Raw genomic sequence first — 15767 nt, 5'->3', positions numbered from 1 at the left:
TTCCACCTTTTTGTTTTCACATAAAGACATTTAAGGCTATCAATTTACTTCTAAGAACTGTTGCATCAACACCTCACGAGTTTTTATATTGACTTTTATTTTAGCTCAGTTCTAAATGTTTTAAATATCCACTGCAATTTTCTCTTTAACCACAGATGTTTACTAATAAATTTTTCAAGTTCCCAGCACATGTACGTTGTCAGATAGTGACTCATCCAATATGGATCTGTAAAATTTGATCAGATTTTATAAAGTAGCATAAGGTCAATTTTTGTAAATATTACATATACTTGAAAACAATGTATACTGTCAGGTATAGGACTTTATATTTACCTATTAGATTTTCTGCATCAAGGCTATCCAGCATGGTAGCCACTAAGATAGGGTTGCTGAGCACTTGAGATGTGACAAGTGATGCACTCTTAAGTATGAAATACAAACTAGATTTCTAAGACTTACTTTGAAAAGAATGTGAAACATCTCATGAATTTTATCTCGCTTGAAATAGCATTTGGGTTACTATGGGTTACACAAAACATATTATTAAGTTTCTCTGTTTCCTTACTTTTAAATGTACGACTAGAAAACATTCTAATTACATATGGAGCTGACACTACATTTCTATTAGACAGAATCTTTCTCTATCTTTATTGTTGTCTGGATAGCAGAGCCAAGTTTCTACTAGAAGTAGATTAAAATCCTTCCACTAAGGCCATGCAGGTGTTCCTTGTGGCTCAGCTGGTAAAGAATCCGCCTGCAATGCGGGAGACCTGGGTTCGATCCCTGGGTTTGGAAGATCCCCTGGAGAAGGGAAAGGCTACCCACTCCAGTATTCTGGCCTGGAGAATTTCACGAACTGTATAGTCCATGGAGTCACAAAGAGTCACACACGACTGAGTGACTTTCACTCACTATGGTCTTGCCGTTTTACATTTTTGCTTCTAATTCTCAGTTTTTGCTTTATACATTCCAAAGTTATTATACCTTAAGTGGTTTTTCTATTTAATTATGTCAGATCCTTTATTCTATTACTGCTTTTGCTTATAAATTCTACTTTGATATTAACATACCTGTTTATTTTTCTACCTTTTTGTTATAGTTTTAGTAATATCTCAGTAAGAATAGTTAGGTTTCCCAATTAAATATCCTATAATGAGTAAGCTAAATCTGTTTATACTTACTGTGACTGATGTATTTAGATCTAATTCTATGATATTCTTCATGAGTTTTTACCACCCCATCTCTTTTTCTTCCTTCCACTGGGTTAACACATTTTCTCTATTTCTTCTTCTCCTTTTTTCCTCTTCCTCCCTCTTTCCTGGCTCTTAAATTTATTAACTGTATTTGTTTTTTAACATGACTCATTCTTTATGCTGACACTTTTAACATTACTCTTACAATTATACCCTAAAAATTTCCAACAAAGTCTAAAGTTTTAAGTCTTTCTATTCCCCTGAACATGAAAGAAAACCTACACGCCTCCTATCTTGTATCTTGTTTTTGTATCAGCTATCTATGGCTGCAATAATGCTTCAAAACCAAGAAATACATACACATATGGTCAGTGACATATAATAAAACAAAAGCTTAAGAGCCTGCAGGGTGTAGTTGATCTGGACCAGACTTGAATCTAACCTGTGGTCAGCTGACTGGCTGGGTGGCTTTGCTGGCCTTGCCTGGTGTTCACTGTGTTGATTCGGCTTTGCCTCTCATGACTCTCCCGTTCCTGGGCTGGTTAGCCCAGGCAGATTTCCAAGGCAAAGGCAGAGGTACAGAGTGGAAGCAGAACTGCACCAGTCCTCTACAAGCCCTCTATACAAGTTACAGCTATGGATGTAACAACCCATGGATAAAAAGCAAGTCACACAGCCAAAGTCAGAATCCAGAACCCAGAAAATGAACTCAGCCTCTTCAGTGATGGCAAAGGTGCATGAACTCAGAGAAGGGTGAAGAACTGAGATCATGAATGCAACCAACCTACCACATTTACATTTATGAATTTTTTTTTTTAACCTTTACCTTTCCTTTCCATGGGCTTCCCTAGTGGCTCAGATGGTAAATAATCTGCCAGCAATAGAGGAGAGCCAGGTTTGACCCCTGGGTTGGGAAGATCCCCTGGAGAAGGGAATGGCTACCCATTCCAGTATTCTGGCCTGAGAAATTCCATGGACAGAGGAACCTGGACAGCTACAGTCCATGGGGTTGCAAATTGTAAACAGTCAGTGACTGAGTGACTAACACTTTTTCTTTTCCATCCCCTAAAGAAGTGATCTGTTTCCTATGAATAATTACATTTGACAAATTTTATGTAATCTCTTTTCATCATCCTATACCTTCTTCTGATCATTATTATTATTTCTTTGCTGAAGTACATCTTCCATGGATGATAAATTCTCCTGGTCTTTGTAAGTCTGAACATTTCTATTTTGCCTTCACTGAAGAAGGCTAGTTTAGCTAGGAATAACATTTAGACTGACTTATTTTCCCTCAGTACCTGCTTCTCTATGTCTTTTAGATTGTTGCAGATTAATTCTCTTGCCAAAATTTTATTTCTTCATAGGTAATATGTCTTTTCTCTCAGGTAATTTTTAGATGTTTTGAACACCACCATAATGTTATCTGAATATGGATTCACTTTCCTTTGCCCTCACTGGACCTAGGGCAAATTGATAATTCAAGTATTAATAGACTGAATTGTAGAAAACTGTCAGCTTTTATTTATGCATACTGCTACTGCTAAGTCACTTCAGTTGTGTCCGACTCTGTGTGACCCCATAGATGGCAGCCCACCAGGCTCCCCCGTCCCTGGGATTCTCCAGGCAAGAACACTGGAGTGGGTTGCCATTTCCTTCTCCAATGCATGGAAGTGAAAGCGAAAGTGAAGTCATTCAGTCATGTCAGACTCTCAGCGACCCCATGGACTGCAGCCTACCAGGCTCCTCCATCCATGGGATTTTCCAGGCAGGAGTACTGTATCTATGCATAGCTTTCCTACTAATCCCTCTATTTTCTTCTGGGGCTACCTTATTGAAACTCTGCCTTCACTTCCATATCTCTTCAATGTTCCTTCATTCATATATATATTTTAACGTTTTGTGTTCTTGTATGAGACAATTTTTCACACTGTCATCTAAATCACAAATTTCCTCTTCAGTTGTGCCCAGCCTACAGTTTATGCCAATTGAGCTTGCTTCAGTGATGTTATTTACTTGTATGATTTCTCAGTGGTTTTTATATAACATGTTTCTTCATGTTTTTGTTTTGTAATTTCATATCCATTCAAGGATGTGACTGGATAAATTTCCTTGAGCTGCTTAAGCATTCACATTTTAAAATGTCAGACCATTCTATACTTTTAATTTTATATAGTGGAAATACATGTTCTTCCAAATGATTCTGACATATCTTGAAATTTTAGTTCATGGGTTTATTTAAAGGCTTTACTTGTACTTTTTTTCTCTTTTCCCTACTCTTCTTCCTTCTTTCTGCATTTCCATTTGCACTCCTGGACCCTTGCAGAAAATTCAGAACCAAATCTCTAAAAACTTCTTTCCCTACAATAATTATTTTAGGAATATTTTAGATCTAATTACCAAGTTTCAGAATACCTTGGTTCTGCTCCATATTAAGATGCTAAATATGTATTATCTAGCATCATTATACTTAGCTGCCTGGAAAGAAGGCCCTAGATAGTGATCAGCAGATTTTTTTTAAAAAAACAAAACCTCCTTTTGGATGTGTGAACAGTTGGGAAGAGTCACATTCGAGCTTCTCTGATGTTAAATAGTAAACTTGGCTCCAGTGTTCCAATCTTATTACTTTTAGTTTTTATTACTTCACAGGAGCCAATTTCTTAAGTACCACTACCTGCTTCTAGACTCAAAACCCAGGTGATCTGTGGTTTCAGTCTCACTCACCAATTCACATTTTTTTATTCTGTTTTTGTTCAACAGAGATACTTGGTTCTTTGAGCGTGACTATATCTGCTTTGGTTCATTGTTTTGTCTTATCTTACAGTAGCAGTATTAGTTATTAGTATGCCTTTGGAGATAATACATCAAAACATGAACCATCCCTACTTGATCGGAAGTCTACATGGAATGTTCAAATACATACACACCCCAAAACAAACCCCCAAAATCCATACACATTCTTTCTGACTTTGAGTGACTGATCTTAATCATTTTCCATTTCCAAAGAAACTTTAAAATCAAATGATCTATTTAGTGATATTAATGACATAAACTGTTACCTCCCAGAAGACTATCGTAAATTATGGTCCAAAGTCCTTTAATCATGGGAACATTGAGGTATATTTTATTTCAAAGAACCAGAGTTAAGTGCCACTGATCTGCAACTTGGAATTCAATTTCTTCTTATGAAAATCCAGTTATAACTTATTAAAACTCAAAATTAAGTTTTAAGTTGGGGGGGGGGGTGGCTGAAGGAGGATGAATGACTTTTAGAATAGCCTGAGAATCGTGAATAAAGAAAAACATTGCTGTGTTTATTTAGAGAGTATTACCCCTTGGAGCCAGCATTTGCACTAATGCATTTTACATTAGCATGCCGCATCAGGAAATCCTGAATTCTGGTGCCAAGGGGGTAATTAATATCAGTTCATGTTTTCAAAATGGTTGTGTTTATGTGGGAATGAGGACTGAGCACTAACATGTTGAGTTTGAAGTATGAAAGCTTGCTGTGAAGCAAGATCTTGGGAAAGAATGGAATACTGAAATTAATGAATAGGAATAGGATTTCTATGGATAGACTAATATTAGTACTGAAAAGAAAGCTACTGCCACACTTTCTTGTTATTAATTTACTAAGCTAAGCATTAACCGAAATAATCCCCTGGTATAGTCGCATCGATAGAAGATAAAATCCTTGATAGCTATAAACAGTATTTTGGTCCATGATGTCAGGAGTCCTAAAAGTTCAAAAAACTTGATGTGTATGAAAAAGTATGAAAAATAATCAATATTCTAAGATATCCTTCCATACCTAATATAGTTACACTTCCTATAGATATTAAATTCTTTATATTTGACCTGAAGCCGAATGATAAAAGCTGCTACAGGTATAAAGTTAGAATGCTTTTAGTACATCTTAAGGCCCTCCCCCTTCCAAAGGAAAGTTGGCAGGTAAACTAGAATCAATGTATACACTTCAGATAGTGAAAGTCAGAAAACTAAGGAAAATAGCAAGAGAACATTAGAGAAAAGGGTCCAAAGATCAAGTTAGGGCAAAAGAAGCCATAATAAAATTAAAATCATAAGAGATTTTATGAAGCCCTATCTAAAACATAATCCTCAAAGTAAGTATTTAGAAAACATGCTATTTATAAAATGTATAAAGATGCCAAATGATAATAAATAGTAAGTATATTTTTTACCAGTACTTTAACTAAATCTATTGTTACTAAATACAGCATTTAGCTAATTCAAGTGGTGGAAAGCTGAATATGATCTTAAAGGAAATATAATGGGTTTTGTCCTGTTTCACTAGTTAAGAATATGAACTATGAAGTACACTACACACACAATAAAAACTTGTCACTCCTAAAAACTGTGACTCCACACAGAATATGTCACAGGTAGTATGAACTGGCCCTCCCTTAGTGACCCTACCTGAGAATATGGGGTTTGCTGCTACAACAAAGAGCCTCATGAGACAGAAGTGTTACTTCTCTCGTGTCACCATCCAGGCAGATGGGCAGTAGGGGGATCCATGAGGCCATTCAGGAGACTTTTCATTTAATTTAGCTGCACTGTCATTCTCTAAGTAATTTTCTAAAATGTTAAGTTTGGGTCTCCCCACTAACATGTGATATCCAAGCCCTTGGGAAATGGAAGAGAGAAAATGGAGCATACTTTACAAACTGTTATCTAGAAGTCACACACATCACTCCAGCCCCTCCTCCACAGGAAGCTGTAAAACGCAGTCACTAGGTAGGCAGCAATGTGTCACCCAAAACTAGCGGATTATTTTTAAAAGGAGAGAGGAGACTATTGATTATCATCAGTATTTCCTAAAAGAGACCAAAAATGATGAAAAATCTCATAATATTCAGGATTTTCCATTCACCCATTTTAACATTAAATAATTATTTATAATGTACCTCTCACAAAAAACCTCTCAGTATATTACCATAGTTACAAATTATAGCCTAAACATAAATGCACTGCTCACACATCTAAGTTGTTAAACTACAGATCCCTATCGGGAAAAAAAATTTTTTTAATATATACATACATTTATCCACATATATACAAATATATAATACACACATATATATGAATGTGTATGTGTAATGTATATTTCAATAATTCTCTTACTATTAAGAAGCCACTCATTATTTATACAATTGCAGTTAACTCTTAGCCAATAGTAAAACCCTTATGAGGGGGAAAAGTTAATAACTTTATGCCAACTAAATGAAGTCATATTTAAATAAATCTAACTAGTCTTTGAAATGGCATAAATCAAGCATGCCTTAGCTATAATTAATTTTTTAGATAAAAATAAGGTGACTTCTTAAATAAGTTGGTTTATTCAGTGAATGATATTGAAAACAACTGGTTATCATATAGGAAAAAAACCAATGCTCTAAATCATATCATGTACAATAAGCTTAGAAAAAGTATGGGGAATATTCTCATAAATTTGGAAGTTAGGGAGGTTCTAAGAAGCTATGAAATTGAATATGTGAAGTTTTAAAACTTTAATACAGTGAAAGATATCAGTATATCTACAGTTAAATAATAGAGACTAAAGAGATGGGCAATATAGAAAGAGAATTAATATTTGCATTTAGAGAACTATATATAATTTTGTAATTTGTGTATATGTATTTATACAATTTCCTGTCTCTCTTATATGCCCAAAGGAAAATGTACAAAGAACATTAAAAGCCATTTCACAGCAAAAAATAATAAACCCCCTTTAAGTATTTCAGATGCTCAAACTTGAAAATAAATCAAATGTAACTCAAATTAAATTCTGAGATAGCATTTTTTAAAACTCTATTAGAACTGCAAAAATTAACAAGGCTAGTAATCTCGTGTTAGCAAGGATATATCCTTTAGGAAGATAATGTACATGGCCTTAAACCTAACATACTAAAATTTATAGTTTAGAAATATTCCAACAATCATATAAAAACAAAAGCAAAAACACCTTGCCAGGTAAGTTTATGAAAGCTTTGCTTTTGCAATTGTAAAAAAACAAACAAAAAATCCAAGATATATTTTACCTAAATAAAAAAAAAAGGCTGCAAAACAGTGTGGTTAGTTCAATTACAATTTTGTTTAAAAAGAGAAAATATCTCAGCTTATGTGTATAAAATCAAGCTGGAAGAAATGTATCAAACCTTCTTAACAAGTGTTACATTTGAGAGATGAAATTAGGAAGATTGTACACTTAATATACTTTTGCTAATACCTGAATGATTTAATATAAATGACTTTTTAAAATGAAAAGGCAGCAATTTAGCCATACATATTCTGAGATGATTTTTCATTCATTGTTAACACTGAGAATACAGAATTTCCAGAGCAGGAAGAATCCTGGTACCAAGGTGCTACTTTAAAAAGTATTTATCTTTTAGAGATATTTATTGAAAGAATGAAAGGACATAGTGTTTGCTTCAATTTGTGGGTGGGTGTAAAGACAACACAAGACTGGCCAGGAATCAGTGCCTCAGTCAGATTTCTGGTACACGAAGATCCTCATACCTTTCTCCACACATACAGAAAACGCCATTAAAAAATTAAAAACAAAAACAAAAACAATTTGCCATCAAAGCTGTACAGAATACTAACATAGTTTCAAATGACTAAACTAGCACAGTTAGATATTTTTAAATGTTGATCAATAACTGCCCTGCTCTTCTTAGTAATGTTTTGCTTCTGGAATTTCATGGGACGGTATGATATTTCTTCATAATAATCCATTTTGCTAAAACGAAATTTCCAGTTTTAGAATATATGGTCTATATGGTGATGTCAAACTTGGTAGAAAGCTACTGGTAAAGTTATTTAGCTTACTAGGTATCAAAGGAGTAAGGTAATTTTTGTCACCACCAATTAAAAACTTCTACGAAACAGGACTGTTATAAAACAATTAAACCTTGCAAATGTGGTAGTCTCCAGGAAGAAAGTCCTGGAGGAAATTCTGCTTATTAAAATTGCAATTTTAGTTTCCATTAAAAGGAGAATAAGACAACAGAAGATGGGTTGGCAAGACAAATTATTTCTTAATGTCAGTTGAGCTTATTTCAAATGAGATAACATATCTACACCAGGTTGGGTTCAGCACAATTTCATCTCCTCAACTCATTTATCTAATTCAGTCATCTTGATTATAGCCTCATGGACTTCATTTTCAGAGAAAGAATTCCATAACAAACAGCCCACACAACATGCTGATTACTGAACAGTTAATTCTAATTAACTTGGGCATGACAAGAGAATTTCGATAGTCCTAGAATACAAATATAGTCTGCTTATACTAGACTAACTTATATAAAAAACCCACAGCACAGTCTCCAGACAGAACAAGAGAGTCAAAGAGATCTAATTTAAAAAAACAAATGAGAAAATTAAAATCACAAATAATTTATTCTTCTGTTAGAGTTGATACAGTTTTAAATAGCAACAAAGTACACAGTGGTGGAAAATTGGCACAGAACCTAAAAGCATTTCAGTCACAATAAGGCTGTCCATGCTTTATCTGTTCAAACTTGATGTCCATTTTCTACTGACCATGTTGAAAAAAGCCTTATTCAGACCTTAAAACACGCGCACACTCTCTTTCATACACACAGAGACACATTAAAATTTCTCCTTTCGGTTACAGTATGTTGAGAACAGTACATTTTGCTTTTTCAAATTTATGGCACCCCTTCTGTTTTGTTTCCAGTTGTAAGTGGGAAAAAACAATCCAATTATAAAGAATATACCTTATTCCCTGGGCACAGGCAACTGTGATGAAAATAGCAACTTACCTTTGGGCTAGATGTTTTCAGATTACGCTTAAATAATTGTGGTTATAAACTTCTCAATGCATGATTTCCTGCCCAATGCAAAATCCCTGAACTCAGCTCAAACAATCAGGCACAGGACAGTCTCAAGTATGATTAAATAGACCATGCTAATAAAACAGAGTGATCTGAAATGCAACCTCTATGCTTTTAATATAGATCAGAATAAACCTCATCAGCAAGCATTTTCCTAAACATCTCTGTGTTCTATTAACCAACATAAAAAAGGGGAAAATGTAAAAGTATTCCTTTATAAATGGCATTATTTCCAGTCAAGAAAAGTTGAAAGGAAGGTTTATAGTCTCCTGAACTATTCTTATTATAGAAACCAATTATCCTTCTCATGTTAAAAAATAAAATGCATCATTGTTGACTCTTCTTTGATATCATTTATAAAATGTTCTGATATTACTTACTAGTGATTAGTCAAACAAGGTAAAATCAAAACTTTCAGTTTCAGTTATTGCTGTTTTAGGAGAAGACTTACATGAAACTGTTAACCAAGATTCTTCAGATCCCACATGAAGTAATTCTTATTGCCTCACATTTTAAAACAGAATTATAAATGATCTTTTATAAAAAAGGTTTTTGTCCACAAAACTGGAAAGCTTTTTTAAAAAATGCCTTTTTACTCAAAACTGTACCACAGTGCCCCTGATTAGCTGAGAGAGAAAAGGGGTCTGAACGTCCTCTGAAGAACCTAGTGGTGGACACATGGGCGCTTTGTCTTCCCCCTCGCCTTCAGCGTCACAGAACCCCACATTCAGACTAGCACAATCAAGCATCCAACGTGCTCCCATCCCCAGCAACAGAGGATTTCTCATTCTGTCCAGCGCGTAGTGTACCGCCTTGCATATTCACCACATGAAATAAACATAATATACAAAATATTGCTGCTGTAAAAAGTGTACATTTCCCTCTTCCCCTTACAAAAGAATCTATGGAAAAGTATTAAATTCCCTTAACCTTCATAAACATACAAAGCTGTTCACACCTTTCAGTCTGTAACAGTCCGTTTGAAACACAGTTCCGAAATCATTGCAAATTGGGTATGTCATTGTATTTTCTGTCCAATGTTGCCATCTAGAGTAGACATGTGAAATCAAGAGTATTTTTGAGCTACTAAAGCCTTTTTATAACTAAGCCACACAGGCTGCTTACGGATGAAACAGCCGCTTATCCACAAGGTTTTTCCAAAAACTAGATGGAATGGAAGGGTCTCTTCACAGGAAGGTGTCCACAGTGCTGAGGCGACAATATGGCTGCTAGCAGATTCTGGCTACTGGAATGGAAGTACTCTTCACTGCTGGTAGTTTCCATACTGCCCCTAAAAGATAAATTTTAAAACGTAATGAGATGATCATTTGACCATAATAGTTTGCACAGAAAATCACAAGTCAGTCTTTACACTGTCATACAGCAAAACCAGCTCCTTTCAAAACATACAGAAATTGTTCTATATTAAGGTATACAGTATCTCTGTAATTTTCTTCTGATATCACATTCAACTGCAAATGGATTTTCAAGTCTTTGAGCCTAGAACAGCACATAATGAGAATTTAAGTTTCTGGTGAACTTGGATGAACTGAAGTGATCAGGAATGAGTGAGAAGTTCTGGCTCTAAGCTCTGGCATGGTGTATATCAGTGTATAAATTATATGCTAATATACAAAGTCTGTAACTGTTTGCATTATTATAATATCTTATGTATTAACACCAAGTTAGGATAAGTACCAAGGATGAAGAGATATCTGGGAGATAAGGGGCATAGAACCTTATAGCCTGTCTATAGAATTTGGGCCTTTCCCTGAGGCCAGTGAGGTATCAGCAGACATATTCAGGTAGGCAGCTGGTACATAAAATCAAAGAAAGACTGTTTATCTTTTGTTGCTTTTAATAAGGTAGGTTTGAAGGGCCTGTAGGCTGACAGCAAGGGAAAGAAAATAAAGTATGGATATAAAAGAGGTAATGAATGAAGTAGTAACATTCGACAAGGGAGGTAAACAATGTCCAGTATACAACTGTTAAGCAGGTTTTTAGAAAAGAGAAGGAAAATATTTTTCTCCAAAAAAGAAAAGTAGAAGAAAAGACAGACCAGAAAAAATTTACTTTAATAAAATGTCTTAAATGTGTTTTAAAAAGATGCTCATAAAAGCACTTATTTTCCAAAAACAGTATTCACTGGAAGCACATAATCAGCAGTTTCCTCTGGCTAAATATCCCCCTCGAAGTCCTATTAATTATCTTATATCAAGAAAGTATTCTCGAGTTGAAATCCTCCTATACCGTTAAGTAGTACCCTAAAAGTTTACACTTCCATAGAAGCAGATATACTTGAAAATCTGCTGAATACCACTATATCGAAGCAGATAAAGCACTATAAATAGAATTAAGGTTTTAAAAATATTGAGGTATTTTACATAATTATATTCAGAACGATTTAAAGTCAGAGCTCATCTTAAAATATGTGTAGGGCTTCCTGGGTGGTCCAGTGGTTAAGAATCCAACCGCCAACACAGGGACACAAGTTTGATCCCTGCTCTGGGAAGATCCCACATGCCAGGGAGCCGGTAAGCCCATGTGCCACAACTACTGAGCCCATGCTCTGCAATAAGAGAAGCCCCTGCAATGAGAAGCCCACACACCACAAAGAGCAGCCCCACTTGCCACAACTAGAGAAAACCCCACACAGCAATGAAGCCTCAGCACAGCCAAAAAATAAACAGGCCATTTAAAAAAATAAAATTATAAAAAGAAATATTTATAGGTAGGATTTGCTTTATAAAATAGGATGGGACATATATAAAACAACATTGGTAAAATGTTGATATTTGTTGTAGTTGGTTTGTGGGTATACAGGGATTCATGAGGTTCTTCTCTGCTGTTTTTGTTTAAAAATTCCTATATGCTGTGCTTAATCGTTCAGGTGTGTTCAACTCTTTGCAACCCCATGTGTCCATGGTGATTCTCCACGCAAGAATATTGGACTGGGTTGGCATGCCCTCCTCCAGGGCATCTTCCCAACCCAGGGATCAAACCCAGGTCTTCCGCACTGCAGGTGGATTCTTTACTGTCTGAGCCACCAGGGAAGCACAAAAACTCCTATAGTACAAAGTTTAAAATAAGAAATGTTTAGCGTACAGGAACTTGCTATTCAACTATAAAATTATCTAAATATTAAGTTTAAGTCCCAATCTATTGTTAATTTTTTGAGATGCAGATTCTTCACCTATAAGGTGGGGACTGTAACATATTCATCTCTGGATCTCAATTTTCTGTTTAAGGTTACACGAGTTCTACCTCATTTGTTTGCCAGGACACTCAAATAAGAGAGGACATGAGAAAGTGCTTTCAAAAATTACCAAAAAATTAGAAATAAGCAAGTCTTAATGCTGGAAGGAAATGCTCTCCTAGTGAATGTGTATAATGAGATAGTAATGATGAAAGCAAGTGGCACATGTTATGAATGATGTGAATGCAGAAGAGAGGTAAAAACTGATGTGCTATATAAACAGAAGCTATAATCTATCTACTACAGTATGAATTAACGATAGGGACTAGGTCTTATCCATTCTTAGTCCCTAAGTATTGATGAGTGCCTGACACATCAGACTTCTTCAATAATGTATGGCAAATATGATATTCAAGCAATTACAAACATTTACTGAGCAAATATTATATGCTCAGCGCTGTAAGAAATCTGAAAAATGGGGAAAATAAGATTTACAAATAAAGTGCAGTTACAGAACAAGTTCTATAAGCATTCAGAAAGGAAAAGGTTAACACAACTAAAATAATTTTTAAAATATTTCACAGAGACTGTGTGCCTTAATAGTAAAATTTGAATAGCAGAGAAAAGAAAAAAGGGGCAATTCAAATAGCAGACATAGCCAAAGCAAAAGTGGAGAAAGTGTGGTTAAAAAATGCTTAGGGAACTGCAGAATAAAAAAGAATGTACAATAATAAGGAGTAGAAGCTATTGATTATTTGGTAACACAGAGCTTGAAGTAATAGATGTAAGAAGTCTGATTGATATCAGTAAGAGCTAACTGTTAATATATCTCAATAAGATCTTAATTACCATATGTCAAACACCATAAGTGCTTTGTGTTCATCTGTTACCTATGCAGTATACATATCTCCATTTTATAGATGAAGAAACTGAAGCCCTGAAAATTTAAGTAACTTGATCTAGACTTAATCAATTCGCGAGGATAAAATCAAATCACAAGCAAGCCCCCCCAAATACTGTATATTTACAACCATTAGCAAATTCTAGGGTGAAAAGTAAGGGTTTTGCAGCCGGTAATCTAGTTCTAGTTTTAAATCTCCTGCTTAACAGTTTCTTGTCCTGGAGGCCAGTTACCTACCTTCCCTTTCTTGATTTTCTCATCTGACAAGTGAGGATAATTATAATTCCTGCTTCAAAAAGTTATTCAAGAAGAAGAGCATGAAGATGTTCTGCACACAGCTGGTGTGGCTGGAGGCAGCCTGGTACAAGGAAGGGTCCAGTCACTGGGTCTCTAGTCACTCAGGACTTACCACCCAGCTCGACCACTTCTCACCCGTCATCTTGGGTCAATCACTTCTACTCTCTAAGCCTCGGCATAGCATCTCTCTCTTTGCCTCTTCAATTTTTCTTTTCCTTTTTAAATTACAAAATTCCTCTGACTAGAGTAAAGAATGAATGGGAAAGGATGCAAGAAGATACCATGGGAGAATCCTTCATCCTGTGATGAAGTTAGGACATATTAATGGTCTAAACAAAGATACGGCACTTTTAGAAGTGGGTGGATACAAGAATGTTAGAGGAGACCAGGCTAACAAGATTCTGTCATTTACTAGATGGAGAGAGGGAGATGGAGAAAGACCTAAGTACCAAATGTGGCACACGGCTTTCTAACTTGGCAATAGTACCGCTCTCTGACAGACAACACAGAAAGGAGGAATGTGTGGCACAGAGATTATGAATGCTTTGGTTATGTGAAACTGATATGCTATTTCTAACTGCAGATGACTACTAGGCACCTGATGTTCAGAAGAGAAAGTCAGACTAGAAATAGAGACTTGACAGTCAACAGCATGATAAACTGAAACCCTGTGAGTAAATGAGATTTTCTAGAGAGTGTATGGTGTGAGAGTCCCTAGATTGAACAATAACTGAGTAATATCAACCATCTTTAAATTTCTCTTTTTCATTCACCTAACCCTAAAAAGGTCTTAAAATTACTGTCAGAATACTTTTTAGAGGTTTCTTTATTCTTATGATCACAATTCAGATTTAGGAAGTAACAGCCTTATATGTTCACTCACCACATTTACTGACTACTCAATGTGTTCCCTGGAAGAAAAACTATGACAAACCTAGACAGCACATTAAAAAGCAAAGACACTACTTTGCCAACAAAAGTCCATACAGTCAAAACTATGGCTTTTCCGGTAGTCATGTAGGGATGTGAGAGTTGGACCATAAAGAAAGCTGAGCACCAAAGAACTAATGCTTCTGAATTCTGGTACTGGAGAAGACTCTTGAGAGTCCCTTGGACTGCAAAGAGATCCAACCAGTCAATCCTAAAGGAAATCAATCCTGAATATTCATTGGAGGGACTGATGCTGAAGCTGAAGCTCTAATACTCTGGCCACCTGATAAGAAGAGCTGACTCACTGAAAAAGACCCCGATGCTGGGCAAGATTGAAGGCAGGAGAAGGGGACGACAAGAGGACAAGATGGCTGGACGGCATCACAAACTCAGTGGACATGAGTCTGAGCAAGCTCCAGGAGACAGTGAAGGACGGGGAAGCCTGGCGTGCTGCAGTCCATGCGGTCAAAGAGAGTTGGACACACCTGAGCAACTGAACAACACTAACAACAGCAATGTGTCCCATAGGTAGTAGAGACTCAACAGTGATAAAAACAGACATGGTGAAGTCTTTAAAGAACTGACAGTCTAGGGGAAGAGAGTATGATAATAAACAATAACTACATAATGTGTCACATGGAGATAAATGCTATGCTAGAAATAAAAGCATCTAACATAGTATTTAATGAAACTTTCCTGCTAAGATCAGGAACAAAGCAGAGATGTCCCCTCACACCACTCTTTCTCAACACTGTACTGAAATTCCTAGCTTATGCAATTAGAAAAAGAAAGAAAGATACACAAATTGGAAAAGAAGAAATAAAACTGTCTTTGTTTGCAGATGACATGACTGACTCGGGAGAAAATCCCAAAGAAGCAACAATAAAAAAACCTCCTGAAACTAATAAGCAAGGTTGCAGGATACAAGGTTAAGACAGAAAATTCCCCTACATACTAGCAGCTGAGAGAGTCAACTGCTAGGCAGGTTGATAAGAAGTCCAGGGTCCCCAAGGAGGAGAGAGGGGTCTGGAATTCTCAAGAAGGAAAGGACAAACGTCTTTTTTTCCCTCTATGTTCCTTAGTCTGAGTCATAAAACATTTTTTTCTTTAAGCCTGGAACTGATGATTACACAACAAACAGCTTGGTTTAAACTCTGTACTAAGGATTATATAACAACTTATCCTGCTTGAGGACAGTTTCTCCTTCCTGAAAATCTTCTGACTAATCCTGGTATCTTAGAATGTATATTATGGGAGTGGGCCTGGTAAAATCTTTCTGTTGTTAACTTCTAATCCTATTATCTTAAAATGTAAACTGTGGGAGTGGGTCTGGTAAAATTTTTACAACTTGAGACATTCTTTTG

General features: G+C 35.8%; 1 protein-coding gene across 6 annotated transcripts in view; it reads right to left on the bottom strand.

Moving 5' to 3' along the window:
- Positions 1-8602: 8602 nt before the first annotated feature.
- Positions 8603-15767, bottom strand: part of SS18 (SS18 subunit of BAF chromatin remodeling complex) — a 75482-nt gene continuing 68317 nt past the window's right edge. For all 6 annotated transcript variants that reach the window (XM_055559622.1, XM_055559626.1, XM_055559624.1 and 3 more), the window contains one exon: positions 8603-10370. In XM_055559622.1, the coding sequence (XP_055415597.1) occupies positions 10344-10370 (27 nt within the window). In that variant the 3' untranslated portion in view covers positions 8603-10343. The remainder of the gene's footprint in view (positions 10371-15767) is intronic.

The sequence above is a fragment of the Bubalus kerabau genome, chromosome 21, assembly GCF_029407905.1.
Source record: "Bubalus kerabau isolate K-KA32 ecotype Philippines breed swamp buffalo chromosome 21, PCC_UOA_SB_1v2, whole genome shotgun sequence".
Taxonomy (NCBI): domain Eukaryota; kingdom Metazoa; phylum Chordata; class Mammalia; order Artiodactyla; family Bovidae; genus Bubalus; species Bubalus kerabau.
The sequence above is the reverse complement of the archived record's forward strand: the minus strand, read 5'-3'. Positions and strand labels throughout refer to the sequence as shown.